Source organism: Canis aureus, chromosome 37 (genome assembly GCF_053574225.1).
Source record: "Canis aureus isolate CA01 chromosome 37, VMU_Caureus_v.1.0, whole genome shotgun sequence".
NCBI lineage: Eukaryota > Metazoa > Chordata > Mammalia > Carnivora > Canidae > Canis > Canis aureus.
The window spans coordinates 442,799-459,779 of NC_135647.1; the positions used below are offsets into that span (position 1 = coordinate 442,799).

Sequence of the window (16,981 nt, forward strand, 5' to 3'; positions counted from 1 at the left end):
AAATGTCTATGCATGTTTTCTCTCCACTTTTTTACTGGATTATTTGTGTTTTAGGTATTGAGTTTTATAAGTTCTCTATGTATTTTGGATATTACCTTTATCAGATATGTCGTTTGCAAATATCTTCTCTCGTGTCATAGGTTGCCTTTTAATTCTAATTATCATTTCCTGCACCATGCAAAAGCTTTTTATTTTGATGGAATCATAATAATTAATTTTTACTTTTGTTCCCTTGCCACAGGAGATATATCTACTAAGATGCTATGGCTGATGTCAAAGAGGTAAATGGCTGTGTTCTCCTCCAAGATTTTAGTGGTTTCCTAACTCACATTTAGGTCTTTGATCCATATTGAATTTACTTTGTGTCTGGTGTAAGAAAGTGATCCAGTTTCATTCTTTTGCATGATGCTGTCCAGTTTCCCAAACCAATTGTTGAAGACACTCCTTGTTCCCATTGTATATTCTCTTCTGTTTTGTTGGAGATTAATTGACACTATAGTTGTGAGTTGTTTCTGGGTTTTCTATTTTGCATTACTAAGTATTTATGTGAAGGATACAAAAATACTAATTTGAAGGAATACATGCACCTCAATGTTTATAGCAGCATTATCAATGATAGCTAAATTATGGAAACAGCCCAAATGTCCATTGACTGATGAATGGATAAAGATGTGGTGTATATATTTGCAATGACATGGATGGAGCTAGAGAGTATTATCCTAAGCAAAGTAATTCAGGGATAGAAAAACAAATGCCATATGATTTCACTCATATATGGATTTTAAGAAATAACAAATGAACATTAGGAAAAACTACCAGAGAGGCAAACCAAGAAACAGACTCTTAACTAGAGAGAACAACTGATGGTTACCGGAAGGGTGGTGGACAGGAGGATGAATTGATGAGTGATGGGGATTAAGTAGCTCACTTGTGATGAGCACTGGGTGTTTTATGGAATAATAAATCACTAAATTCTACACATAAGCTAATATTACACTGTATATTAGCTAACAATATTTTTTAAACAATGAAAAAAATTTTGAAGAATGAATGAAGTCAGCATAAGGATTGAAGACAGTTGCCAAAATCTAGCAAGAGAGTGGTTTGGATTTTGGGTAGAGATTGTGGAAGCTCTTTAAAAGTGAGAGGATAGTTAAAACATAATTTGCATTCAAATTTACCAGTTTGCGTGATAAGTTAGGTATTGGAATGAGAGAGATAGATAAAGGTGATAAGGATAAATGTCATATCTTCTACATAAGAAACTGGGATGTCAACAGTGCTAATCACGAAGATATGAAAAAAGAGGAACACTCTTTTACTCATTCTGACATTAGCAAAATAATTACATTCTTTAGGTGAATTTAATGACCAAGTAAAAGAGTCTTTTCACTATATCAAGCCTGGAAGATTTGTAGAGAATCAAAGGGTCGCATCATTTTAGAACCAGGTCTATTCCAAACTTCCAAACTTATATGTGAGAAATTTCAGACCTTGAGTTTAAGAGTAAACTCACCAAACTCACTTAGATAAAAATATATTATGAAACTCATCACTATAAAAGATCTACAACAAATACCAAATTACTTGGCTGTAATTCTTTTGCCCATTATTTTTAAATTATTAACATAAATTGTATCCTTTTTAAAATTTTGTATTTAAATTATATAGTCTGTATTGACAGATTTCTCCTCTTCTTTCTCCTTCTCTTCTTCTTGCTCCTTCTGCTCCTCTTCCTCATTGTCTTCATCCCCGTATTCCTTCACCTCCTTCTGCTCTTCTCATTCTAGGATTTGAGCATTGGTGGACTATGGACCAAAACAATTATACTTCTCTACACGGTTTTGTTTTACTTGGTTTCTCTGACTATCCCAAACTGGAGATGGTGCTATCAGGAGTTGTCACTGTCTTTTACTTCATTACATGGGTGGGTAACACAGCCATCATCATTGCATCTCTCCTGGATTCCTGTCTCCATACACCAATGTATTTTTTCCTCAGGAATTTATCTTTCCTGGATCTATGCTTCACAACCAGCATCATCCCTCAGATGTTGGTTAACTTGTGGGGACCTGACAAGACCATTAGCTATATAGGCTGTGTCATTCAACTCTATATTTATATGTGGTTGGGTTCCACCGAATGCCTCCTCCTAGCTGTTATGTCCTATGATCGCTTCACAGCTATCTGTAAGCCTTTGCATTATTTGATAATCATGAACCCACATTTCTGTCTCAAGATAATAATCACAGTCTGGAGCATTAGTTTGGCCAATTCGGTAGCATTGTGTACACTCACCCTGAATTTGCCTCGATGTGGAAACAACCTTCTGGACCATTTCCTGTGTGAGTTGCCAGCTATAGTCAAAATAGCTTGTATAGACACTACAACAGTTGAAATGTCTGTTTTTGCTTTAGGCATTGTCTTTGTCCTTACACCCCTCAGCCTTATTCTTCTATCCTATGGCTACATTGCCAAAGCTGTGCTGAGAATAAAGTCAAAAGCAGGCCGAAAAAAATCAATGAATACTTGTGGATCTCATCTCACTGTTGTGTCCATCTTCTATGGAACTATAATCTACATGTACCTACAACCAGGTAACAGTGCCTCCTTAGACCAGGGCAAGTTCCTCACCCTCTTTTACACGATCATCACTCCAAGTCTGAATCCTCTCATTTATACCCTACGGAATAAGGACATGAAGAATGCATTGAGGAAGCTGGTGAGAGTTGACATGAATCTACAAAATTGAAGAGGAACCAGATATCACAGAAAAATATTACCCTGGATAAGTCAATGAAATATGTTTTCTAATTGTCTTTTTTTCATTCGAGTGTAATTAACACACGTGTTACATTAGTTTCATGTGCACAATAGAATGATTCAACAACTGTATACATTTATCAATGTTCAACACGATAAGTGTACTTTTTTTTGATAAGTGTACTCTTAATCCCCTTTATCTCATCCATCAACCCACCCACCTTCCCTCTGGCAACCACTAGTTTGTTGTCTAGGGATTTTTTTTTTTGGATTGTTCATTTGTTTTGTTTCCTAAATTCCACAAAGTGTGTGAAATCATGGTATTTCTCTTTCCTGACTGACTTAGTTCACTCAGCATTATACCCCTAGATCTATCCATGTTGTGTTCAATGGCAATATTTTGTTCTTCTTTGGCTGAGTAATATTTCATTATATATATATATATTATATATATAGGTGTATATATAATATATATATTATATATTATAAATCATAATATATATTATATATATACATCATGGTTTTTTAATCTATTCATCTATCAGTGGTCACTTGGGTTGCTTCCATATCTTGACTATTATAAGTAAGGCTGCAAAAAACATACAGGTGCATAATATTTTCATATTAGTTACTTTATTTGTTTTATTTGGGTAACCCAGCAGTGGAATTACTGGATCATATGGTAGTGCTATTTTTAATTTTTCAAGGAAACTCTATAGTCTTTTCAACAGTGGTGCACCAATTTGTATCCTACCAACAGAGCATAAGGATAGTAAGTTTTTGACATTAGCCATAGATACATTTTTCTAAATATATATATACTCTGACAAAGGAAAAATTAAACTATTAGGACTACACCAAAGTAAAATTGTTTTGCAAAACAAGGAAACCATCCACAAGACAAAAATTCAGCAGAATATATTTGCAATTGATATATCCAATAAGGGGTTCATATCCAAAAAATATAAAGATCATATGACTCAACACCAAAATAAACAAACAATCCAATTTAAAAATGGGCAGAAGGGCAGCCCAGGTGACTCAGCGGTTTAGCGCCAACTTCAGCCCAGGGTGTGGTCCTGGGGACCTGGGATCGAGTCCCACATCAGGCTCCCTGCATGGAGCCTGCTTCTCTCTCTGACTGTGTGCCTCTTTCTCTCTCTCTATGTCTCTCATTAATAAATAAATAAAATCATTTAAAAAACAAAAATAAAAATGGGCAGAGGATCTGAATAGACATTTTTATGAAGAAGATATACAGATGGTCAACAAGTATATGAAAAGATTCTCAAGATGACTAATCATCAGGGAAATGCAAATTAAAATACCAATAAAAATATCACTTTATACCATTCAGAATGGCTAAAATAAAAAACAGAAAGAGTAACAAGTGTTGGCAAAGATGTGGAGGAAAAGGAACCCTATTGCACTATTGGTGTGAATCTGTGTTTATTTCTGCTGAAGCAACTAATCCCTGGACCATAGACACAATTAATAGAATAGTTTCTGTATATAAACATTCTATGTATGCAAAGAATACTACAACCATCCTATTTAGCTCTATTATGACTCTAATAATTGGCATACCTTCAGAGAAAATAACTTCCTAAGAATTTTTATTTTTGTTTGTAATATAACACAGAGGATGTAAACAAGAGGATATAAACTTGAATGCATTTAATTCATCCTAAAGGCCCACAAAAACTTTTGATGATCTAGTTTTCTATTTTATATGCAAATTCTTGGATCTTCAGAAATATAGACTTGGATAACTGGATTCATATACAGTATGGTTTGTATACTAAATAATAATATACAAATCATGACCTTGTACATTAAATCTCTTGTGATGTTATATAACTATTTTTTTGTTATATAACTATTTATTGATATTTTGAGTAGTCTTTCTTATTCAAATTATTTCTTCTTTATCATGATACAAGGAAGTGAGAAGACACAAATTAAAGGGTTTAAAACATGATAAGATAGTCTTATTCATCACTTATTCATTCATGAAACATTTTTTCCATGATTGTCTTCACCTCAATGGAAATAAAATGACTAGCTTGACATTAGTTAGGATTTGGCTTTTTTTTAATTTTTAAATTTTTAAATTTTTTATAAATTTATTTTTTATTGGTGTTCAATTTGCCAACATATAGAATAACACCCAGCACTTATCACATCAAGTGCCCTCCTCAGTCCCCGTCACCCAGGATTTGGCTTTGATCTACCTATAGAATCATAGAATTTATGTAAATTTTGAGAAATGTAGATTTATACTTTTTATGTAGTGGAATTTCATAAAATGAATAAATCTTTTCATTTCCATTTATCATGCCACAGTATCAGTTTTTTTATGGGAAAATGTGATGACTTTTGAAATAACTTTTGATATTTTCTGTGATGGAATACCTCTCTCTTTAAAAAGTAATTTAATAATTCTAACCAATCAGATATATATTGTCTCCTGTGTCACTTCATAATTCATGAGATGTGAAGATGGAGAGTCACTGGATAATTTTTATCTTTCCACTCTGAACCACAAAAAAGCTGCCTCACATAAAATATATTCAATGTAATGTAGAATATTACCAAGGCCCTTTCATCCACACAAGACTTTCTTCACAGTTGCCTTCAAGAAACAGTTCACAAGCCCACAAAAAATGTCCACAGAGAAAATATAAGTTCTGTGGTCCTGATGAACATTGTCTAGCCACCATGCCCATTACTTTTATACTTGGAAAGATTCTTCTTTTACTCTTTACAAGACTCTATAATTAATAATGTTAAGAGAGATAGTAAGTCATTTCCAGACCTCAATAAAAAGTATGCCAGAACTATACTAGCAATGGGCACTTAGGAAAATATCAACATTTATATCTATAATTCGTTTCTTTCATATGTACTCTAGTATTATTTTTTCCTTTGGCTTATTTCCTCTGCATTAGGGCTGCAAATCACACAAATACTTTAAATAATCAATCTCATTCTTATTTCCCTGAAATAAATATATATACTAGGACCATTATATTAACTTACAATAAACCCTTAAAATATATTAAGCTTGCATAAGATAATCAGTAGTTCTATAAGCCTGACAGCCTGACCTCACACTTGTGGGATAAAATATGACTTGAAAGGTAAGTGATAATTAAAAGTAATAATAAGATTAATTAAATCTAATTTTCTCTTTCAAGAAAGCTTATTTTTCAGACCTATGTCTCACATCAACATTCAAGCATAGCATCAGTATTCACGAAGACTTATAAAAGGGCTATTGTAGAAAACAATGCATTAGACTGGGACCTAGAGGACTATAATTTGAATCTCAAATCCAAGTGAAAAAAGTGTCACTTAATATTCCTAAAGCTGTGTTATCTTAAGATTAAAATGAGTAGGGATCCCTGGGTGGCGCAGCGGTTTGGCGCCTGCCTTTGGCCCAGGGCGCGATCCTGGAGACCCGGGATCGAATCCCACATCGGGCTCCCGGTGCATGGAGCCTGCTTCTCCCTCTGCCTGTGTCTCTGCCTCATTCTCTCTCTCTCTCTCTGTGACTATCACAAATAAATAAAAATTAAAAAAAATTAAAAAGATTAAAATGAGTATTAGAGGGGAATCCAAGACGGCAGCATAGTAAGAGGAGCCCAGGTTCCTCTGGTCCCATGAACACAGCTAGATAACTATCACTTCCAGCTAAATACCCCCAATATTGACCTGAGGACTGAGAGAACAAACTCTACAACTAGAGGGAGAGCAAGGCCACATTGACAAAGGTAGGAAGTGTGGAGACGTGATCTGGAGAAGAAACAGAGAATGAGGATGCAGAGAGCAAGGAGGCTTGGTCATGCAGAAGAGAAGAGAGAGAGAGGAACATAGGGAAATACACAAGGAGAACATTTCCCCAAGGCCTTTAGCTTGGAAAATGAGAGGGGTTGATTTTCATGAGTACTTGAAACCTGTGGCCCTTAAAGCCTAGAGTTTTAAAGGTGGAAAGACAAGGTTGGGATAGAGCCCTGAGGGCACTGTGCTGCTCTTGGTGAGAAGGCAGGCAAACAACCCTGGGGAAGAAGGCATGGATAAAAGTGTCCTGAAGAATGCCTGGGGCACACAGTGGGGACATGATTCACTCTGCCCTGACAGGCAAGTTGAGAGACACCTTTCCAAGAACAGGGGAGCTGAACAGTGCCATTCTCCTTCCCCACCCTTCAGCATAAACACAGAGCCATCTGTGGGAGGCAGGACAGTGGCTGCCCCACTGGCTTACACTAAGCAAGACCCCTCGCACTCTGGCAGGACTCCTCTTCTCAATCAAGCTTGCCTGCAGTCCTAGACCCAGTGGGCCACTTCCCCCAGAAGACTATCCAAGGCCCTTGTGCACACCACATCTCTAAATCCTGGAGTTTTAAAGGTCATCAGGCGTGGCTGGGATAGAGTCAAGAGGGCAGGCAGTATGCTGCTGCTGTAGAGAAGACAAACAATCCAGGTGCAGACAGCATAGAAATGACAATCTGAAAATCATCTGGGACACACAGGGGAGACATAATTCTCTATTCTAGGGGTGCTTCCCTGAGAGAGAGCATTTAGGGAGATGCCTTTCCAGGAACAAAGGAGCTGGCCAGTGCCATTTCCTTCCCCCATCCCTCAGCATAAACACAGAACCATCCATGGGAATCAAGGCAGTACTGCCACTGGCTACCTAACTCGCCTCACCAAGCCCTACTCCTTGTACTGTACTGAGATGGCCCTACTCAGTCAAGCATGCCTCAGCCCCAGCATGGCAGGTCCCCTCCCCCAGGATATCAGCAAAAACTTTTACCCTCAACACATCTGCAGAACAGAGACTTTCACAGGGCATTAGTTCTGGTGGAGTTGATGTCAGGTCTCTCTCAAAAGCAGACCAAAGTATACCTACTTAAAACTCACCAGATTAGGCCAGGGTCCAAACACTGGCAATAGCAGTCAAGGAGAGCCTTTTCACCTGACTGGCCTGAAAGATAGAGCACCCTGTGCAGAAGTGAAGCACAGGCAGCACATACGGAAACACCATCTGACACAGGCTCTCAATGTCACATTACCTCTTCTTCATGAAGTTACTTTTGGGAGGAAGAGACAACTGGTTTTTCTAACACAGAGAAGATGCATAGACATTTTTTTTACCACAAGATTTTATTTATTTATTATTATTTTTATAAATTTATTTTTATTGGTGTTCAATTTGCCAACATATGGAACTGGAAGGTATTATGCTGAGTGAAGTAAGTCAATCAGAGAAGGACAAACATTATATGGTCTCATTCATTTGGGGTATATAAAAAATAGTGAAAGGGAATAAAGATGCATAGACTTTTAAAGAATGCTAAGACACAGGAACGTACACCAAAATGAAAAAACAAGATAAGGCCATGACCAGATTCTAAGTGAAACAGATACAAATAACATGTCTGATGAAGAATTTAAAGCAACAATCATAATCAACACATTGGGCTTGAGAGAAAAATGAAAGACCCTTTTGGTAAGATAAGGGTCTTTACCACAAACATAAAAGAGTTAAAAAAAGAATCAATCAAAGATGAAGAATGCAATAAATGAAATTTGAAACAGGTTTGATGAAATGAATAGCAAGCTGGAAGAAGCAGAAGAATGAATCAGTGGTGTGGAAGACAAGATACTGGGAAATAATAAAGCTGAACAAAAGAGAAAAAGAATAATTAAAGATCATGAGAATAAACTTAGGGGATTCAATGACTCCAACAAATGTAATAACATACATATTATAGGAGACCCTGAAGCAGAGAGACTAAAGAGAGCAGAAAACTTATTTTAGGAAAACTGTGTGGAGGTTCCTCAAAGAGTTAAAAATAGATCTGCCCTATGACCCAGCAAAAGCACTACTGGGGATTTACCCCAAAGATACAGATGCAGTGAAAACCCACGACACCTGCACCCCAATGTTTATAGCAGCAATGTCCACAATAGCCAAACTGTGGAAGGAAACTTCGTGTCCATTGACAGATGAATAGATAAATAAGATGTGGTAAACATATACAACAGAATATTACTCAGCCATTAGAAACGATGAATACCCACTATTTGCTTCAATGTGAATGGAAATGGAGGGTATTATGCTGAGTGAAGTAAGTCAATCGGAGAAGGACAAACATTAATGGTTTCACTCATATGGGGAATATAAAAAATAGTGAAAGCTATCATAGGGGAAAGGAGAGAAAATGAGTGTGGGAAAAATCAGTGAGACTGACAAAACATGAAAGACTCCTAACTCTGGGAAATGACCAAGGAGTAGTGGAAGGGGAGGTGGGGGGGGGATGAGGTGACTGGGTGATGGGCACTGAGGTGGGCACTTGATGGGATGAGCACTGGGTGTTATACTATATGTTGGCAAATTGAACTCAAAAAAAAAAAAAACATGAAAAAAAAAGAATGAATGAATGAATAGCAGAAAACTTCCCCAATCTGGGAAAAGAAACAGATATCCAAATACAGGACATCCAAATACAGGAGGCACAGAGAACTCCCATTAAAATAACAAAAGCAGGCCAAAACCAAGACATATTCTCCCAATACTTCATTTTTGCTTTTGTTTCTTTTGCCTTCATGGATGTACCTTGCAAGAAGTTACTGTGGCCAAGTTCAAAAGGGTGTTGCATGTGTTCTCCTCTAGGATTTTTTTTTTTTAATTTTTATTTATTTATGATAGTCACACAGAGAGAGAGAGAGGCAGAGACACAGGCAGAGGGAGAAGCAGGCTCCATGCACCGGGAGCCCAACGTGGGATTCGATCCAGGGTCTCCCGGATTGCGCCCTGGGCCAAAGGCAGGCGCCAAACCGCTGCGCCACCCAGGGATCCCATCCTCTAGGATTTTGATGGAATCTTGTCTCACATTTAGATATTCCATCCATTTTGAGTTTATCTATGTGTATGGTGTAAGAGGCATGTTCCCTCTATCCCTACACTCTGAAGAGTTTTGATCAGGAATGGATGCTGTATTTTGTCAAATGCTTTCTCTGCATCTAATGAGAGGATCATATGGTTCTTGGTTTTTCTCTTGCTGATATGATGAATCACATTGATTGTTTTACGAGTGTTGAACCAGCCCTGTGTCCCGGGGATAAATCCTACTTGGTCATGGTGAATAATTTTCTTAATGTACTGTTGGATCCTATTGGCTAGTATCTTGTTGAGAATTTTTGCATCCATGTTCATCAGGGATATTGGTCTGTAATTCTCCTTTTTGGTGGGGTCTTTGTCAGGTTTTGGAATTAAGGTGATGCTGGCCTCATAGAACGAATTTGGAAGTACTCCATCACTTTCTATCTTTCCAAACAGCTTTAGGAGAATAGGTATGGTTTCTTCTTTAAACGTTTGATAGAAATCCCCAGGGAAGCCATCTAGCCCTGGACTTTTGAGTCTCGGGAGGTTGTGGATGACTGCTTCAATTTCCTTCCTGGTTATTGGCCTGTTCACGTTTTCTATTTCTTCCTGTTCCAGATGTGGTAGTTTGTGGCTTTCCAGGAATGCATCCATTTCTTCTAGATTGCCTAATTTATTGGCGTATAGCTGTTCATAATAATTTCTTTTTAATAATAAATTTATTTTTTATTGGTGTTCATTTGCCAACATACAGGAAAACACCCAGTGCTCATCCCGTCAAGTGCCCCCCTCAGTGCCCATCACCCATTCACCCCCACCCCCCGCCCTCCTCCCCTTCCACCACCCCTAGTTCATTTCCCAGAATTAGGAGTCTTCATGTTCTGTCTCCCAATCTGATGTTTCCTACCCATTTCTTCTCCCTTCCCTTATATTCCCTTTCACTATTATTTATATTCCCCAAATGAATGGGACCATATAATGTTTGTCCTTCTCCGATTGACTTATTTCACTCAGCATAATATCTTCCAATTCCATCCATGTTGAAGCAAATGGTGGGTATTTCTCATTTTTTTATAATAAATTTATTTTTTATTGGTGTTCAATTTGCCAACATACAGAAAAACACCCAGTGCTCATATCGTCAAGTGCCCTCCTCAGTACCCGTCACCCATTTACTCCCACCCCCCCCCTCCCCTTCCACCACCCCTAGTTCATTTCCAGAGTTAGGAGTCTTTATGTTCTGTCTCCCTTTCTGATATTTCCCACACACTTCTTCTCCCTTCCCTTATATTCCCTTTCACTATTATTTATATTCCCCAAATGAATGACAACATGCACTGTTTGTCCTTCTCCGATTGACTTACTTCACTCAGCATAATACCCTCCAGTTCCATCTACGTTGAAGCAAATGGTGGGTATTTGTCGTTTCTAATGGCTGAGTAATATTCCATTGTATACATAAACCACATCTTCTTTATCCATTCATCTTTCGATGGACACCGAGGCTCCTTCCACAGTTTGGCTATTGTGGACATTGCTGCTAGAAACAACGGGGTGCAGGTGTCCTGGCATTTCATTGCATCTGCATCTTTGGGGTAAATCCCCAGCAGTGCAATTGCTGGATAGTAGGGAAGGTCTATTTTTAACTCTTTGAGGAATTTCCATAGAGTTTTCCAGAGTGGCTGCAACATTTCACATTCCCACCAACAGTGTAAGAGGGTTCCCTTTTCTCCACATCCTCTCCAACATTTGTGGTTTCCTGCCTTGTTAATTTTCCCCATTCTCACTGGTGTGAGGTGGTATCTCATTGTGGTTTTGATTTGTATTTCCCTGATGGCCAGTGATGCAGAGCATTTGCTCATATGTGTGTTGGCCGTGTCTATGTCTTCCTCTCTGAGATTTCTGTTCATGTCTTTTGCCCATTTCATGATTGGATTGTTTGTTTCTTTGGTGTTGAGTACATTAAGTTCTTTATAGATCTTGGATACTAGCCCTTTACCTGTTATGTCATTTGCAAATATCTTCTCCCATTCTGTAGGTTGTCTTTGAGTTTTGTTGACTGTATCCTTTGCTGTGCAAAAGCTTCTTATCTTGATGAAGTCCCAATAGTTCATTTTTGCTTTTGTTTCTTTTGCCTTCGTGGATGTATCTTGCAGGAAGTTACTGTGGCCAAGTTCAAAAAAGGTGTTGCCTGTGTTCTCCTCTAGGATTTTGATGGAATCTTGTCTCACATTTAGACTTTTCATCCATTTAGAGTTTATCTTTGTGTATGGTGAAAGAGAGTGGTCTAGTTTCATTCTTCTGTATGTGGATGTCCAATTTTCCCAGCACCATTTATTGAAGAGACTGTCTTTCTTCCAGTGGATAGTCTTTCCTCCTTTGTCAAATATTAGTTGACCATAAAGTTGAGGGTTCACTTCTGGATTCTCTATTTTGTTCCATTGATCTATGTGTCTGTTTTTGTGCCAGTACCACACTGTCTTGATGACCACAGCTTCGTAGTACAACCTGAAATCTCCACAGGGAGGGGGCTGTGCAGATGGGAGCTGGAATCCAACAGCACAGGCCCGGGAGCACAGGGCACCTGGGACACAGCCCAGGATCCCCGCCCCCCGCCATAGGCAGAGGTCAGGAGGGCACAGGACAGCAAGGACGCTCCTGCCCCAAGCTGAGCAGATCAGCGGCCGCCCCTGGAGCATCCAGGCCCCTGCAGACTAAAGCTCTGTAGTTACTGCGAGCTGAATCCAGGGCTCCAGAACAGGCCGTTGCCACTGTGGTTGTTCCTCATGGGCCTCACAGGATAAACAACCCCCACTGAGCCTCACAGTGGCCTCACCGGATAAACAGGATAAACATCACTCACTGAGCCTTGCACCAAGCAGGGGGCAGAGCAGCTTCCCCAAGTGCTAACATCTGAAAATCAGCACAACAGGCCTCTCCCCCAGAAGACCATCAGTGAGGTCTTCAATATATATGCCAATCATCAATATATATGCCCCGAATGTGGGAGCTGCCAAATATATCAATCATTTAAAAACCAAAGTTAAAACATACTTAGATAATAATACACTATACTTGGTGACTTCAATCTAGCGCTTTCTACACTCGATAGGTCTTCTAAACACAACGTCTCCAAAGAAACGAGAGCTTTAATTGATACACTGGACCAGATGGATTTCACAGATATCTACAGAACTTTGCATCCAAACTCAACTGAATACACATTCTTCTCAAATGCACATGGAACTTTCTCCAGGATAGACCACATACTGAGTCACAAATCAAGTATGAACCGATACCAAAAGATTGGGATTGTCCCCTGCATATTCTCAGACCATAATGCCTTGAAATTAAAACTAAATCACAACAAGAAGTTTGGGAGGGCTTCAAACATGTGGAGGTTAAGGACCATCTTGCTAAAAGATGAAAGGGCCAACCAGGAAATTAAGGAAGAATTAAAAAGATTCATGGAAACTAATGAGAATGAAGATACAACCGTTCAAAATCTTTGGGATGCAGCAAAAGCAGTCCTGAGGGGGAAATACATCGCAATACAAGCATCCATCCAAAAACTGGAAAGGACTCAAATACAAAAGCTAACCTTACACATAAAGGAGCTAGAGAAAAAACAGCAAATAGCTCCTACACCCAGCAGAAGAAGAGAGTTAATAAAGATTAGAGCAGAACTCAACGAAATCGAGACCAGAAGAACTGTGGAACAGATCAACAAAACCGGGAGTTTGTTCTTTGAAAGAATTAATAAGATAGATAAACCATTAGCCAGCCTTATTAAAGAGAAGAGAGAGAAGACTCAAATTAATAAAATCATGAATGAGAAAGGAGAGATCACTACCAACACCAAGGAAATACAAACGATTTTAAAAACATATTGGATGAGCACTGGGTGTTATTCTGTATGTTGGAAAATTGAACACCAATAAAAAATAAATTTATTATTAAAAAAACCTATTTTGATAGGGATTGCATTAAATGTGTAAATTGCCCTGGGTAACATTGACATTTTCACAATATTAATTCTGCCAATCCATGAGCATAGAATAGTTTTCTATCTCTTTGTGTCTTCCTCAATTTCTTTCAGAAGTGTTCTATAGTTTTTAGGGTATAAATCCTTTACCTCTTTAGTTAGGCTTATTCCTAGGTATCTTATGCTTTTGGGTGCAATTGTAAATGGAGTTGACTCCTTAATTTCTCTTTCTTCAGTTTCATTGTTAGTGTATAGAAATGCCATTGATTTCTGGGCATTGATTTTGTTTGTTTTTTTTTGTTTGTTTTTGTTTTTGTTTTTGTTTTTGCCAGTGAAATAATATTTATTTATTTATTTTTTAAATTTATTTTTTATTGGTGTTCAATTTACTAACATACAGAATAACCCCCAGTGCCTGTCACCCATTCACTCCCACCCCCCGCCCTTCTCCCCTTCCACCACCCCTAGTTCGTTTCCCAGAGTTAGGGGTCTTTACGTTCTGTCTCCCTTTCTGAATGGGCATTGATTTTGTATCCTGCCACGCTACCAAATTGCTGTATGAGTTCTAGCAATCTTGGGGTGGAGTCTTTCATACCATGGACTTTCTTCAGAGAGTTAGAACAAATTATTTTAAGATTTGTGTGGAATCAGAAAAGACCCCGAATAGCCAGGGGAATTTTAAAAAAGAAAACCATATCTGGGGGCATCACAATGCCAGATTTCAGGTTGTACTGCAAAGCTGTGGTCATCAAGACAGTGTGGTACTGGCACAAAAACAGACACATAGATCAATGGAACAGAAGAGAGAATCCAGAAGTGAACCCTCAACTTTATGGTCAACTAATATTCGACAAAGGAGGAAAGAATATCCATTGGAAGAAAGACAGTCTCTTCAATAAATGGTGCTGGGAAAATTGGACATCCACATGCAGAAGAATGAAACTAGACCACTCTCTTTCACCATACACAAAGATAAACTCTAAATGGATGAAATATCTAAATGTGAGACAAGATTCCATCAAAATCCTAGAGGAGAACACAGGCAACACCTTTTTTGAACTTGGCCACAGTAACTTCCTGCAAGATACATCCACGAAGGCAAAAGAAACAAAAGCAAAAATGAACTATTGGGACTTCATCAAGATAAGAAGCTTTTGCACAGCAAAGGATACAGTCAATAGAACTAAAAGACAACTTACAGAATGGGAGAAGATATATCCCCTGGGTATTCTCAGACCATAATGCCTTGAAATTAGAACTAAATCACAACAAGAAGTTTGGGAGGACTTCAAACACGTGGAGGTTAAGGACCATCTTGCTAAAAGATGAAAGGGTGAACCAGGTAATTAAGGAAGAATTAAAAAGATTCATGGAAACTAATGAGAATGAAGATACAAACAACTCCTGGCTACCAATGGTTTCCTTTGGGGGGAAGAACAGACAGATAGATGAGAGGACTTACTCTGTGGGTGGAAGTGGTCTGATTCTGGATCTATGACACACAGTCCCTTAAGGCAAAAATGCACCTGTCTCCGGTACCATCCAGATCGAGGATCTGTAAACTTTTCTGCAAATAGTGTATACTTAAGCTGTGGGCTACAAAGTCTCCTTTATAATTCATCTCTGCCCTTATAATGGAAAAGGAACCAAAAGATGCTATAGGCAAGAAGAAACTGAATGAACATGGCTACATTCCAATAAAAGTTTATTTATGGAAACTCCATTTCTTACAACAGAAAATTTAATTTCTTATCATTTTCATTTTTCACAAAACATCATTCTTGTTTTGATTTTTTTCAACCATTTACAACATAACCATACTGAGCTTGTGAGCTATACAAAAACAATAATATGTTAATGTCTAAAAATAGGTGAGTGCTATTTCCATTAGCAAAACCACAAATTGGAGACTAAATAGGGGTAGCCATACTTGTGCGTGGCATTTGAAGCATTACCTCAAATGGGCAATACAGCCTAGAACTATGGGCATCTGACTTAGGAACCAGTATATGCCAAAACCTAGTGCTTTATTTGCTGGTATGTGTGTTTGTGTGTGCGTGTATGTAGTACCCATAGTGAAGGAAAAAAATCCCCCAAAACTGACTTTTGATCCTTTTCTTCCATGAAGACAATAAGATGTTCTATATGCTTGCTCTCTCTCACAGACATATGTATACAAACTCCATTCCTAAAAACATGGGGTCCCAAATATTTAATTTTCAATTATTTGGGAAAGAATTAAATGAAAGCTTATGCATAAAAATATGGCTCTGAAAATAACTGGAAAAGCCCAGATAATTTGGGAGTTATGATATGGAAGATAATTTGGCATAGGAGTATATTTTAGCTTATTTAAAAGAACAACCTATTTTCAAATATGCTTAGCACCATTCCACCCTGGAGTAGAAATCAGTTATAAACCATTGGTAAACAAATTTCTAGTCCTTCTTCATTTTATCCTTTAGAACAGGCTCCCAAAGGGACTCATTCCATTATGCAAAATCTTGCTGACCAGCTCATTATTGTACACTCCCATGCAGAACTTGGGCTCTGCATTATTTAAAGCATGATCTTAAGTCATCTTGTCACTAATTTACATAATTATCTCTCTGTTTTGATCTATATGGGATAATGGTATTTCAGATTTGTCTAACTATTTAATCAAGATTGAAAAAGAACAAACTTTCTAAATCTGGAGTTTGGGACCTAATGTTGGTGAAATTCCTCTGGAATATCCTCCCACAGGACTGCACATTATCAAAGGATAAAGCAAAGACCACCAGAACTTTAAAAGAGAACAGGAGGAAGAGAGTGTTTGTTGAGTTTATTATCTTACCAGAGGAGAGAAAACACAGCAGAGAAACACTCACAGAATAGCTGAGGAGAAGAGAGACAGAGGAATCAGGGTTTTTTAAGCACTAGATGGTTCAGATGGTTAGGCTAATTAAGGATGACAAACCACAACTCTAGATAAGTTTATTCTTATCTAGAATGATAAGAATGAGTCCATAATACTGAATATGGTTGGTTAAAATAAATCCTTTGCTCCTTCTAGAGAAAGTCTTTGCACAGATCATCCAATGAGGTCAGCTTACTGGAGAGTTATAGGTCCTTTTATATCTTCAGTTGTGACAAAACACAGCATTCACACATACACGTTTGCACAACACTGACAGTGAAATAATTTTGTTGAAGTTTGAAAGTACACTAGTTAAGAACTGGGCTCTGAAATCAGACTGCCTGGGTATGAACCTTGGCTACACTACTTACTGGCTGTATAATGTTGGGAAGATAGTGGAATCTCTCTTAGTTTCAGTATCTTCATCTATGAAATGGGGATA

General features: G+C 38.0%; 1 protein-coding gene and 1 long non-coding RNA gene across 4 annotated transcripts in view; one reads left to right on the top strand and one right to left on the bottom strand.

Moving 5' to 3' along the window:
* The window catches only part of LOC144306627 (uncharacterized), a 201,647-nt gene that overhangs the window by 43,638 nt on the left and 141,028 nt on the right, over positions 1-16,981 (bottom strand). The gene's annotated exons all lie outside the window — the stretch shown is intronic.
* LOC144306492 (olfactory receptor 2W1) lies at positions 238-2,834 on the top strand. Its single transcript, XM_077885889.1, has 2 exons — positions 238-281; positions 1,791-2,834. Exon 2 carries the CDS (start codon positions 1,811-1,813, stop codon positions 2,750-2,752), a length of 942 nt encoding a protein of 313 aa, XP_077742015.1. The 5' UTR covers positions 238-281; positions 1,791-1,810; the 3' UTR covers positions 2,753-2,834.